Below are 15,001 nucleotides of genomic sequence, written 5' to 3'. Positions count from 1 at the left end.
CGAAAATACCCAAAGTGACACTCGGGTGTTTACGGCGCTAAACGGCGCCTGCCATGTAGAGCTGACTGCGCAGGCGCCGTAAACACCCGAGTGTCACTTCGGGTATTTTCGGAAGCCGCGACGCGCTTTAGCCGACCGTCGATCAACTCCTCTTCGCTTAGGAACGCCTATACCCGGAAGCGATCCCCGCTCGGAGCCGGATAACAAGGGCTCATAAAACGATAAGTAGTGAAAAAAAAAAAAAAAAAAAAACAACAACAGCATACTGCAGATGTTAGCAGTATGCTGGAACTAATGTCAGAAAGTTGATTTGGGGGTGAACTCCAGCTTTAAAACCAAAACATAAATGTATTTTATTGGTATTTTATTTGATAGGCCAACACAAAATGGCACATAATCGTGAAGTAGAAGGAAAATGATAAATGGTTTAAATTTTTTTTTTTTTTTACAAATATCTGAAAAGTGTGGCGTGCACTTGTATTCAGCCCCCTTCGCTCTGATACTCCAAGCTAAAATCTAGTGGAACCAATTGCCTTCAGAAGTCACCTAATTAGTAAATAGAGTCCACCTGTGTGCGATTTAATCTCAGTATAAATACAGCTGTTCTATAAAGCCCTCAGAGGTTTGTTAGAGAACCTTAATGAACAAACAGAATAATGAAGGCCAAGGAACATACCAGACAGGTCAGGGATAATGTTATGGAGAAGTTTAAAGCAGAGTTGGGTTATAAAAAAAAAATATCCCACGCTTTGAACATCTCATTGAGCACTACTCAATCCATCATCCGAAAAAGGAAAAAGAATGGCACAACTGCAAACCTACCAAGACATGGCCATCTACCTAAACTGACAGGCTGGGCAAGGAAAGCATTAATCAGAGAAACAGCCTAGAGGCCCATGGTAACTGAAGGAGCTGAAGAGATACACTGCTATTGTGGGAGAATCTGTCCACGGGACAACTATCAGTCAAGCTCTTCACAAATCTGGCATTTATGGAAGAGTGGCAAGAAGAAATCCATAGTTGAAAGAAATACATAAGAAGTCCTGTTTGCAGTAGGTATCTCCCAAGGCTCTGTTCTTGGATACCTTCTCTATCTACACCTCCTCTCTTGGTCACTTAACCTCCCACAGCTTTGAATACCATCTCTTTACCGATGACATCTAAATCTATCACGCTACTTCTCACCCTACTTCTCCTCTCGTATTACTAACTTACTGAAGCAACAACTAGGATGTCACACCACTTTTTTTCTAAAAGTGAGCTTGTAATATTCCCCAATGCTCATGCCCCCCCGCTTGACTTTTCTATAAAGATCAATAATACAACTATCACTCCCTCCTCTCATGCCAGGGTACTAAGTGTAATCCTAGACTCTAACCTGTTCTTTCGGTCCCAAATCCAATTGCTGTAAAATACCGGTAGACTACCTCCAAAATGCACCCCTTTTAAACTAATAAAACCACTACTACCACAAATGACTAATTCACTCCTTTATCTCTCGCCTTGACTATTGCAACTTACTTTTCATCAGCCTACCTCTAAGTAGACTATTCCCTCTTCAGTCTTTCATGAATGCTGCTGCCAGACTCATCTACCTTACCAACTTCTCAGTGTTTGCTACCCCTCTCTGCCAATCCCTCCACTGGCTTCTTATTGCCCAGCAAATTAAATTCAAATTACCAACATCATACAAAGCCATTCACAACTCACTCCTGTGCTACAGCACCAATCTTGTCTCCAAATATCACTCAAACTGTCCTCTCCGCTCCTACCAAGACCTCCTGCTGTTTATAGCTCTCGTCTCTTCCTCCCATGCTAGTCTCCTGGACTTCTACAGAGCCTCTCCTATACTCTGGAATTCACTACCTCAATCTGTCTAGCCATATCCTACTCTGTCCACCTTTAGACTATCCCTGAAAACTCATCTCCTCAGGGAAGCCCACCTCCAACAACTGAACTTTTAACTCTATCAGATCATCCCCCCACAGTTTTTACCTTTTGCACCACATTTAAAATCAATATAAAAACATTGCTAGACAGTTGGGGAAAGGACAAGCCACCTGTTTGTAGCCTCAATTTTGGAATTAATGGAGTTACTGCTCTATTACAGTACTTTATATTTTAGCTCCTAAACTCCAGCAAGTCTTTATAAATGAATTACTATTAATAACACACAGCACAATGTGGATCCAAGCCAGTGTTTGATCTTCACAGGAATTGTACCTAATAAATGCCATGTTGGAGAACAATGTATAAGGCAGCTATTCCAACTGAGCAACCTAAATGTTATCTGATGTACCCTAATTATCATTATTATTTTCATGAAACTAGTTTAAACTACTGATGAGATGATACACTGTACAGGCCTGCAACCATTAAGCCAGCCATAGATGAGGACAACCAGCCTGTTGTATTTCTCATGCGATTATTGCCAGTGGCTATAGTCACTATCAATAATCACTGTGTGTTCCCCCTCCCCGCCACCAGGGAACACAAAAGCTCTGCAGGAACGATTTCCCTATCAATACGGACTGTGTTGATGGTGGAATCGAGCGATTTTCTTTCCTGCAACCTGTGGTTAGAATTTTTGAGTACACAATAAAGGCAAGCTTTTGAAGACTATGGAATCTGACACATTTCTGTGCAAGTTCATGAAGTGGGCTACAAGTAAGGAAATATTTTTCACCATCTTGTGTAATGCTACCTAAAAGCTTTGCCTTGCATGAGTTGTAACAGGCTAGGGAAGATTATAGCTATCGATTCATGCCTGGATAAGGTTCTCACTGTGAGAACGGAAGGTAAGCACTGAAGACGGAGCTAAACTATCGATCTGCAGCAGCAGGAAACTGCACTTCAAAATGAAGGTCAGGGCTTCTTTATCCCACCTATTATAACTACCGCAGTGTTCATCAGGACACAGCCAAGATTGATGTTGCTTGGGCAAGTTCTTATGCCTCAAACCTCTGGCCTGTCTTCACATAACTGGCTACAATATCTGACAGCAGCGGCTCAAGAAGGCAAGTTAAATCTTGTGTTTTCGTCTGAACTAGGTAGCAAAGACTAACCGCAGACAAGCCTGTCAATCACAGATGAACATCTCAGGGAGGAAAGCTGTCAGGTGCCACAGAGAATACATTGCCACAGCAATGTCAACCTCTGCTCTAGAGTTCCAAAATCATTTCCAAATTAATTTGCATGCAGGAGCTGGATGGGCACACTCCAGTCACTGGTAGGGGAGGTAGGGAGCAAGGGATAGAAATCGTATAAATAAAATGTGCTTATTACCTGTAAAGGCAATGCTGTCAATTTCATTTAAACTAAAATAGGATCTCATGATTTGCCCGACAGGAATCATAGCTTACAAAAATATATGCAATTCAACTGACTTAAAATACATATAATAGTGCAGCGCTAAAAAAAAAGAAAAAAAAACAAATCTAAAAATTCATATAGGTAATGTCTGACAGTACAAAATACATATAGACAGTCCCAATTTATAAAGTTTAAAAGCCGAAGATAGCGAGAGAGAAGACAGCGACAAGCAGGGATAAGATCCTCAGTAGTGATCAGTGTGTTCAGCTTTCTTACAAATATTGTGCATCCTTTGCTGTGCTTCCACCACCATAGGTACAGGCCGCTCACCTCACTTAATGGACCTCTGAATATACACAAAGGTAATTCACACTTTCCCCACAGTGGCAATCACAGAGATGAAGTCCTGCCTCCAAGCCACTCCAACAATCACAATCCTGTTTTAAACTTGAATCGTGGTATAGCCCTCTTAAATACAGTTGATGGCGTAGTTCATGCAAAAATCAATAAAACATATATAGTGCTCTCTGCTTGTACTTAAACAGTCTTTTTTTATTAAAATAAAGGTTACTCACAAACATAGCACTGAAACCCAGTGCTAGTAAGAATGCTTCTACAAAACCATGCGTCTCTCTGGAAGGTGGCTGTACTGACGTGTATTGTCCCTATGGGCGGGACTTCCTCAGCATATTACGGGAGCTCGTATCGACGTCTGAAGCAACGACATCCGAATGGTGTGGTCGGTATCAAAGATCCACCCACCACGTCCGACAACACCATACCAGCAAGGATGCGCGGAAGGCCGGGTCACTGTTCTGCATCCTCCCACTCCGGTGAGCAGAAACAGCACCAGCCCGTCCATCTTTGTGGGTTCCAGATCTCTCCTGTCAAGTGCATTCCCATAGTAACGGAGATGCCTCAAGCGGTCACGAAGTGTCGTCGCATGACACTTGCGTTCGTCCAGCTCCATAACTCGGGTACCAGAGCCGGACTATACAATGCAAAGGCCATAGCAACCCCACTCTGACTGAATACATAGACAAAGGGGAGAAGCATAAAATACTTAAATCTCAGCCATGGACATTTCTAATTAAGTCCATTTACCCATTCTAATAGAATGTACCATTGGAAATTTTAATATTGAACGTCATAACAGCCACCCTTCAGAAAATTATAGTGCATACACATAATCTAAAAAAACATTACTCATACAGCATTGTTCAAAAAACAAAACACTAACCTATTTCAATATATTTTTTTAAAAATCTACTGTATATATTGAAGCAATTAAGATCAAATTCCACGTTTAACCCCGTGGGGACCCCTACTTTCATTGTATACACCCAAAAGGATTTGCGATTGGCTCAATTGCTGAATGAAGTTTCCTCCCCTCAAATGATTGGTTACTTTCTCAACCACCCAGAATTGTAATTTTGTGGGGCTGCGATTGTAAAACATTCTAAAGTGTTTGGAGACATTGTGAGTTATGAGGCCCTTTTTATTATTAACGCATTCTCCAATCCTTACATGTAAGGGCCTGGAGGTTCTCTCCGCGTACTGTAAACCGCACTCGCATGCCGTGACGACGTGGTACACTACAAGGGGCGGATATGAGTCATTAGTCATGCCCTCTGGGTTTTTAGTGACTAATTAGATAAGATGGTTTATATACAGACGTCGATATGAGCCCCCGTAATACGCCGAGGAGGTCCCGCCCATAGGGACGATACACGTGTGGATGGGAAAGCTGTGTGACATCAGTACAACCACCTTTCAGAACGTGCATGGTGTTGTTGGAGCATTCTTACTAGCACTGGGTTTCAGTGCTATGTTTGTGAGTAACCTTTATTTTAATAAAAAGACCGTTTAAGTACAAGCAGAGAGCACTATATATATTGATTATTGCATGAACTACGCCTTCATCAACTGTATTTAGGAGGGCTTGAGGATTGTGATCGTTGGAGTGGCTTGGAGGCAGGACTTAATTTCTGTGGGGAAAGCGTGAATGGCCTTTGTGTATATTCAGAGGTCAATTAAGTGAGGTAAGCGGCCTGTACCTATGGTGGTGGAAGCACAACAAAGGATGCACAATGATCACTACTGAGGATCTTATCCCTGCTTGTTGGTGTCTTCTCTCTCGCCATCTTCGGTTTTTAAACGCCCCCATAACAGGATATTACCACCTCCATCCATGCTTTACTGTCAGAATGGTGTTATTTGGATGGTAAGCTCTATTGGATTCCCAAACATTTGGTGTTGAGGCCAAATAATATTTTTTTTGTCTCAATTGACCATAACACCTTTTTCCTTGTGGTCTCAGAATGTTCAAGGTGTGTTCTGGCAAAGATCAGTCGTGACTGCATGTGGCCTTTCTTGAAGAGTATTCTTTGTACTTTCAACCCTCCCATACTAGCCCTATTTGTGGGGAATTTGTGACATTGTAGTCGCATGCACACAATGACCACTCTTTGGTATAAATTCCTGCAACTGTTTCAGAGTTGCTGTAGGCCTCTTGGTAGCCTCTCTGACCAGTTTCTTCCTGGCTCTGTCATCCAGTTTGGAGCGATTTCCTGATCCAGGGAGGGTCTGTGCTGTACCAAATACCTTCCACTTCTTAATAATGGACTTCACTTTGCTTCTAAGCATTGATAAAGCCTTTGAAAAATGTTTTGTATCCATCTCCTGACTTTTGCCTGTCCACAACTTTATCCCAGAGATCTTTTGACAGTGCCTTGCCACCCATGGTTGATTGTTTGCCTCAGCTGCACTACCGGAGACTCAAATGCTCCAGGAAAGCTATTTTCATGCTTAACTAATCAAAATGACCACAGATTATCACAGTTGAAGGCCAAATGGCTTTGTGTGCCATTGAGAAGCTACACCGGATTGAGTTTACAAGTAATTTTTATGCGTGCCAAGTTTGGGGTCCAGGGGACTTACGGCCGGCCAGTACCAGGTCCCCAACTCCGGGAGATCAGGCACAAAAAGGTGACTTGAGTATAAGCCGAGGGGGGCATTTTCAGCACCAAAAAAAGACATTGATAGCCTGTGTCAACTGGCTTTTGTTCACTTTAAGCGGTTATTGCATTCCTATACAAATCTATATACATACCTACAAATCCTATGCAGGTTGAAGCAGAATCGTCTTAAACTGATGTCATAGACACAAGCCCAAAGCTCACACAAGGCCTAGGTGCATAATTTGCATAAAATGAATGAAAAATATGTTACCATTCATGGATAAATGATAAAACTATAAAAGGGTATTTAAAATCAATGTGGTATAGTGTAGAGCAGTGGTCTCCAAACTGCCCTTTGCTTGTCTTTATCCGGGCCTTGGGGTAAAATTCCTCCCACGGATATGGGACACTATTCTGCCAACTGACAACAATGGGGCACTATTTCTCCCACTGACTCCCTTAAAGTGGAGTTCCACCCATTTAAAAGTCAGCAGCTCATTATTGGCACCTCTGGGTTAACCCAGCTACTTACCCTGATTCTATCATGTCGGTTTGACATGCCGCGGTCTGCTCGGTCCCTCATCTCTCTATATATTCTCTGCCTTCTTTCTTCCTCTATCCTCTATTGCTCTCTTTCCCCCTTCTTTGCTTTTCTTTCTCTCTCTTAAAAATTTCAGGTGAATGTAAATTGTCTAAGCCCTCACTGCCCTTTGTATGGAATGGCACTGTACGCTCCTCGTAGGCGGCGGAGCCTCTGAGTTTATGTTGGTAATGTTCCCTGCTGAGGGTAGACAGTGGAATTTGCATTGTATTTTCTTGTCTCGCGGACATTTGAACGTTGTTTGTACTATTATTTTTTGTCAAACATATTAAAAATATATTTGAATCTAAAAGTCAGCAGCTACAAAAAGTGTAGCTGCTGACTTTTAAAAAATCAGACACTCACCTGTCCGCATGCGTGAGCTGCACTGCGCGTTATGAATGGCAATCTTCTGGGACATGTGATATGTCGATTGCAGGGAGGTAGGGGGGGGGAGAGGTGAACTTCCTTCGGGCCCCCGCTGCACTAGGAGAGGAAGTGGGAGCTGGGTACCTGTGAAAACCAAGTACCAGCTCCCCCCCCCCCCAAAAAAAATTACACGTCAAGTGTAGCATGTCAGGGTGTCGCAAGTACTTAAAGCGGAAGTTCCATTTTTGGGTAGAACTCCGCTTTAATTCCAAATGTGATACACTGCGCTTAAAGGGCATTTTGGGCAATACAGGGGGCCCCTTATGTGATACACTTTTTGGCTTCATGGGGTGGGTTGTATTTTGGGTTTTCCTAACTGGTGATTGCCAGCTAGGCACAGTTTCATTTTAAGGCATTAATGCAAGAGAGAAGAGTTTGATTGGGCAAATTCACAGGGTTCTTTACAGGCCTGCACTGCAGTGCCGTTTAATAGACCTGCACACAGCATACTGTTATACAGAATTATAGCCAATGGTACAGTTTAGCACAGATGGCAAAATAAAGTAAGATTGTGGAAAGGCCATTTGGATGTTCCAAAAAATGTAAGATTAGAAATAAAAATTGCATTTGGAAATGACTGTCCCTAGCTTTGGACAGGCGCCATGTTCAGAATAAATTCAGATTTTCCATATATTGCTATGATTTAAACAGGGACTGTGGTTGTAATTTTTCTAGCACTTGTGGAAGCTAAACTCCAGGCAATAAAGGGTACAAAACTTCCCAAAACCATTTTCCTAAATAATCTAAACACTTTTTTAAATCAGAAGTTGTTCAGCATGTAGGTGTGTTCTTGCAATCAATCTCTTAAAAGCCCTCAACGTGATGCTATGTTTTGGACTGAGTATTAGGAGAGGTTTAAGTGATGCTTGAGGTGATATCAGATGACAACAAAGTGCTACCAATAAATGGAGCAGGGCGGAAATGGGCAAGGAAAGACTAGACACCCCATTCCAGGATAACCTAGAGACAACTACATGGAAGTGAGTAGGTGACTGGTCATTCTATGGGTAGCAGAGCTGCAGCGATGACTGATCTACAATACAGGAAAAAACACGGATAGCATATTAGACTAGTTCTGCCAAAAATAAAACTTTTAAAGCTGAAAACTAACGTCTCACTAGTTGCTATGCACAACACTTCAATTTATTATTTATTCCAATTACAGGTGTTTTATTTATTTTTTTATGTTTTTTTAATTCACACTGGATCAGACACTGAGGTTCTACACATAAATATAGCTTATATTGTAACAGATGGATTGAATTAACAGACAAAAGAGTACATAAGTTCTAACGCTTTTTCGGCGCCTACAATACTGCACATTTATAATGCATAACAAGTTCGCTATGGCAAGACTGTTTATCTGAACATGGAAAACTTAATTTTACAACAATTAAATATGAATAATTCATACCTCTCCTATCATAAAAATCTTGAAACAAAAATTCTTGCCAGTAGCTTACAAATTACTTGCAAGTTTTTTTTTTTTAATTTCTAACATCTTAATTTCTTTTACATGAACTTTAACCACTTACGGACCGCCCGTTGTCATTATACTTTGGCACTTTTATCGGCTGCGGGATAGGGGCCCGCCACGCTCCGTTGCCCTCCACCACTTACAGGAGCCCCTGGCAGCGGTGTAGGCAATCACATCTGCGGTATGGAGCTGAGTGAGAAGATGGCCCCCACCCGTCTTCATACCATTGCAGGACGGAAGCGATGTTAAAGTGTCACTTTCGCCCATAGCTCTTAAAGAAACTTTTTTACATTCCTTGTAATAGGAATAAAAGTGACCAAATTTTTTTTTTTAAAGAACAGTGTAGAAATAAAAAAGTAAAGGTAAAAGAAAAAAAAAATTTTTTTAAATGCACCCCGTCTCGCTGAGCTCGCGTGCAGAAGTGAACGCATACACGAGCAGCGGCCGCATATATTAAAACCACACGTGAGGTATCGGCGCAATCGTTAGAGCGAGAGCAATAATTTTAGCCCTAAACCTCCTCTGTAACTTAAAACATGAAACCTGTGGAATTTTTTAAACATCACATATGGAAATTTTTAAGGGTAAAAGTTTGTCGCCATTCCACAAGCGGGCGCAAATTTGAAGCGTAACATGTGTATCAATTTACTTGGCATAACATCTTTCACAATAAAAATTGGGCTAACTTTACTGTTGTCTTATTTTTTAATTCAAAAAAGTGTATTAGAAAAAATGACCGCCATTTTATTCTCTAGGGTGTTATATATATAAAATTTCTTTAACAAGTCTGAAAAATAGGCCTGGTCTTAAAGTGGTTAATACATATGAGCAAACTGAATGGTGACAAAATGTTACTCATGCTCAATGTACAGGTCATTTCAAAGCATCTTCTAATGTAATGTTGCAGCAATGTTTTGACTTTAACATGTGGAACATAATGAAATCACTCATATACGATCAATAGATACAGTGCCTTGAAAAAGTATTCATACCCTTTGAAATTTCCCACATTTTGTCATGTTATTTATTTTATTGGGATGTTATGTGATAGACACAAAGTCATACATAACTGTAAAGTGAAAAGAAAATGATAAATGATTTTCATAATGTTTTTTAAATAAATACAATATGTGAAAAGTGTGGCAATTCTTTTTAGAACCTTTGCTGCAATTACAGTTGCAAGTCTTTTTGAAGACGTCTCTACTGCTTTGCACATCTGGGCCGGATTCAGAAAGGACTTACGATGGCGTATCTCCAGATACGCCATCGTAAGTCCAAATGAGCGCCATCTTATCTATGCGCTGATTCATATAGGCAGTTACGCCTGAATTTGGCCAAGATACGACCGACGTAAGTCTCTTACGCCGTCGTATCTTGGGTGCATATTTACGCTGACCGCTAGGGGTGCTTTCGTAGAATTACGCGTCCAATATGCAAATGACCTAGATACGCCGATTCAAAAACGTGCTTACGCCCGTCGGATTCAAGATAAAAACCAAAGTCCTTGCTTCTGAAAAAAAGTGCACAATTCACATCCCCTCCTCTATGTTTTGCCTAAATGTTTTCAAAATATGGGGTGAGTCACAGTTCAGCGCAATGAGAAAATGCAACAGCCATCAGAATATACATAGAGCTGGAGGGAAGAGGGGAGGGGGATGTGAATTGAGCACTTTTTACAGAAGCTGTGTATGTCTGCAAGCAGTGCACGAGATATGTAAATAACCTGTCACTCAAGCAATGACTTTGGTTTTTATCTGGAAGTCTGTTTTATTTCCCTGAACAAAAAAAAGAGGATTGCTCAGAGCTGGATTAACTCTGTGTGGCAAGACTGGGCACAGATGATGTTATTTTCTACATTGTGACATCAAAAACATTTTCTTTGGGGTTTACATCCACTTTAAAAGTAATCGGAATCAGTTTATTTAAATTTCATGGGGTTAAACGCTTTAAGTGGACGGTAGGTTTGCAGTTGTGCCATACTCTTTCCATTTTCGGATGATGGATTTAACAGTGCTCCGTGAGATGTTGAAAGCTAGAAATATTTTTTTTTATAACCTAACCCTGCTTTAAACTTCTCCACAACTTTTATCCCTGACCTGTCTGGTGTGTTGCTTGGCCTTCATGATGCTGTTGGTTCACCAAGGTTCTCTAACAAACCTCTAAGGGGTTCATAGAACAGCTGTATTTATACTGAGATTAAAATGACAGATGTACTATATTTACTAATTAGGTGACTTCTGAAGGTAATTCCACTAGATTTTAGTTAGGGGTATCAGAGTAAAGGGGGCTGAATACAAATGCTCGTCACACTTTTCATATATTTTTTTGAAGAAAATTGGAAAACCATTTATAATTTTTCTTCTACTTCACAATTATGCGCCACTTATTTGGTTAATCACATAAAAGCCCAATAAAATACATTTCCGTTTTTGGTTGCAACGCGACAAAATGTATGAATACTTTTTCAAGGCACTGTACTTATGGTGCTGGAAGAGTCAGAGTCAATTAGTGGAATTATTCTCTGTGCACATCTGCTAGTAAAGACTTTAACTCTGTTAAGTTGTTGCTGCTCACACTATGAACTAAACAAAAAATAAATTATATGCAGCATTTTATTTATTTTTTGCTTGATACTGGAAGAGTACCTTGAATCCCTGTAAGCTACACAGGCATGAGATGCCAGTTTGCTACTCAGCAGGAAATGGGTGACAATCTTATTTCTGAGGGAGGCCCCTGACCCTGCTGTTCATTGAGATTGTCACTATTGTCAAGAAATAGGCAGAGAGGAAGTCTACATGTAAAATACTTTTTGAATATAATGATGGATTGGGAGACTCCAAAGTCATGATGAACTCCTCCAAAGTTGGCTGCATTCTGATCTTCTGATGCTGGCACAGGGACCACAGTGGCCTGATGGTTCATAGCATCAGTCATATTCTCCTGCTGTCATCGTATGGTTGGAAGCAATCTGTATTGACCATGGGAGGGCAACTTAGTAATAAAGTATTCATTTTATAACATTTCTAAAAGGCACTTTGGCTATTGTTACAGAACTGTGCCTTAGCTTTTAACTTTAGCCTGGCTAGAGCTCTCCTTTAAGGGAAAAACCAACTTCATATAATGAATACTGAAAATAATTTGAAGTAGAAGCACTAGCTGAAAAAAAGTTCTAAGAGCTAAAAAATGAATTTGGTAAGGACGGTGGAATTTGTCATTATGATCAAATGATTACAGTGCAAGCCCCTGAGATTTTTCAATGGCTCAGCAGGTTGCTGGTCCCCATGGAAACCAAATCTGGTACATTGTCCTATACTCAGCTGGAGTATTGAATGTTGGGGTCTTTTGTGCATGATGAGATTTCTTCTGCAACCTTCCAGCAACAGACTTCAGTGCTTCCTCCTGACTCGCTTCTAATTGAGATGCAAATGAATCTCTGCGGCTGATTACACTTCCCTCAAAGCTTCTGACAAGTGCAGCTGTATCCAGAGTTTGCAGACGTTCCAACAAGTGACTTCAGCTGTCTTTACTTGAAAACGGCTGCCAAGCTTCCACTGTCCTTGTGGAGATAGATTTGCTTCAGAAACACCCCTTCCCTAAACTCAGCAGACACAATTATCCATAACGCCATTGTAGTGGCTTTGTACTATCTGCAGTGAAACTTGCACAGCACTTCCATGTAGCCAACAGTGATATATATATATTTTAATATAGGTCAGCATCCATTTTACAGAAATATCTCCTTTAAGGTGTATTCAATTTTAATACCAAGAGGTTTTGTTTATAACACATTTTGCTGTTGCTAAATTCTGGGTAAGTCTAAATCCTGAGGTCACCTTTATAAAAAATAGCAAGATGCTAACAGGGAATTGGGACAGCTCTAATAATGGGTTTGCAGATGACAGACTACTGACAAAAAAAAGGAACTGACCTGGTGCACTACAGCTGTGTCTGGATATAAAAACCTAAGCCCCTTTAAAAGTAAACTGTGCATGCACATTCAGCAGCAAGCATCTAAATACACAGATGATATACACATATATTGGTAAAATGTATTTTATTATTTTTTAAGACACTTTTTTCACATACCCTTATTGGTACCAAAAAAAGTCTGACAAGCCCCTTACGAAAGCAATAAAGTAGATTGACGGGTACTCTTTACAATTTGGGTCTATTAGACCCCTCACCCTTCCCTGGCCAGGATATGATAGACATGAACCTAGAAGTGTTTAGAGCGGAGTACTCAGTGCAGTGTAGATATTTCAGGGAACGGATGCCACAATTTTTGTCGCAAGCTTGTTATAACCTTTTGATGGCCATAACATGTAGGACAAATCATTGGTAGTTGAAATATTAAAGGAGCTACAGAAGTCAGCTAATTTTAAAACGTTTATAAAAAAAAATTGTAAAAACGTAATGTTCGAAGCCTGACCAAAGATTCAATGCAAAGTGGAACTAAAGTCTAAAAATAAAAAATCTGGGAGCAGGCAGGCTGCTTATTGCAGACAAGGCATGCAATGTCTCTTCTGCAATAAAATAAACTTGCCCGCCTGCTCATGGTCCTCTGTAGAATGTACACTGGGCTGTGTATGCGCAGCTTGAGTTACAATTTGGCATAGTGCCAATGTGCCATAATAACTACTCTCCTTTGCATGTGTGGGAGTGCCGTCATCCCGAACCAGCCAATCAACATGGCTGAAGATGGACACCTGTAAGAAGCAGAGGACAATATGCCAGTGCCAGCAAGGGGTCTCCTGAGATTTGGACCGTTGAAGCAGAGGTAAGTATTTTGGAGGTTCCCCTCCCCCTTTAGGTTTACAATTGTGGATGGACTTTACAAACAAAAATTTAAGAAAACCAGTTTTATTTTTTAAATATTCAGTAACACACAGTTCTTTCTTTAAACTGTAAAAGTGATTTAAATATGTATATCAATTTGTCAGAAATGTCTGTATCTGGTGGATATAAAAGGTATAAAGATACGATTAAATCCTTTATAGTCATACAAAATACAAGAATACACAGATCTTGAGAGTGTATAATTATTCAAAATTTTAATCCCAATCCCTTATATTGTCAAGGCTTGCAAGGGATCATGGGACTTCTGGAATGTGCAAACATACTGACCCTTTTGTGATGCAAATGATCAACTAGTACTGATCATTCCCTGCGTCATTTTCTGCAAGTCCCTCCTGAACACAGCATTTGTATTCATTTTATTGTTGCTTTCCCCCTCATTTAAACAAATATAATATATACCAGCTGCTCTACTTCTCTAGGAGTAAAAAAAAAAAAAAAAAATACACAAAGGCACTTACCAAATGGAAGTGAAAACCTGTGTTTTGACATTACCATAAAAAGGATACAAGCTCTGGTAGAGAGGGATAAGGGACTTCACTGCTCTGCTGGCATTGATGCAGGTTGCACATACAAGTGTGGGTAGGAGCTTCTCTGTTACAATAGCGCCATCAAAAAGGGGACCAAAAAATGGCACCTATAAAAAACAAATACATAATGGATGTAAATATATTGCCTGATCGGTTGCCGTGGACAAAATGTCTGTTTCTTGTTTTAGGTTTTATAATTCATTGCATTGTTGCCATTTTCTCAATATTTCAGTTTTGTTAGGGGCATGGAAGTTGCACGTATTTACAATTACAAAGAAGTACCAAAAATATTTGCCCCTGGGATTTTTATGGAGGTCAAAAAACAAATTAAGCAAGTAAATAAAAAAATGATTCTTTACTACAAATATCCAATAAAATGTTAAAAACAAAAAAGTGCACCAATATAAGACCACATATCACATAGAATTGTTCTACAACACACAGTTACATATTTATGTTAAAGTGTAAATTGCAATTGTAAGAAAGCTCCACAAGATAGATATCATCAATCTCAGGGCATTTTGCGAAGCAAAGTTCACTTCATTAGGTGTTTGATGTTGCTGGTGTGGTGTCAATCTCAAAATGGTAGTCAACTCAATCAATCCAAGGTCAACACAACCCCACAGAATAGGAGTCTAACCCAGGGGCTGTGCAAACCAGAGAGATGACCCATCCACAGACTAAGGGGAACAACTGTGGAGAAAGCAGCAGCTAGGGCGCATGCACTGGAACAAGTTACCTGAATCAAAAAAAATATGGTGCCGTTTACTTACCAACTGAACATATATTAAAGTGATGCTAAAGCCCTAAGATTTGTCACCTGTTTTTTTCAAGGTGAAAAACATTCTGTGCTGCAAAA

At 40.2% G+C, this 15,001-nt stretch overlaps 1 protein-coding gene across 4 annotated transcripts in view; it reads right to left on the bottom strand.

Moving 5' to 3' along the window:
* RALGAPA2 (Ral GTPase activating protein catalytic subunit alpha 2) overlaps window positions 1-15,001 on the bottom strand; it is a 456,753-nt gene that overhangs the window by 125,643 nt on the left and 316,109 nt on the right. For all 4 annotated transcript variants that reach the window (XM_040351179.1, XM_040351181.1, XM_040351182.1 and 1 more), the window contains one exon: window positions 14,122-14,249. In XM_040351179.1, the coding sequence (XP_040207113.1) occupies window positions 14,122-14,249 (128 nt within the window). The remainder of the gene's footprint in view (window positions 1-14,121; window positions 14,250-15,001) is intronic.

Source organism: Rana temporaria, chromosome 4 (assembly GCF_905171775.1).
Source record: "Rana temporaria chromosome 4, aRanTem1.1, whole genome shotgun sequence".
Taxonomy (NCBI): domain Eukaryota; kingdom Metazoa; phylum Chordata; class Amphibia; order Anura; family Ranidae; genus Rana; species Rana temporaria.
Note: the sequence above shows the minus strand (reverse complement) of the source record. Positions and strands in the feature narration are given on the sequence as shown.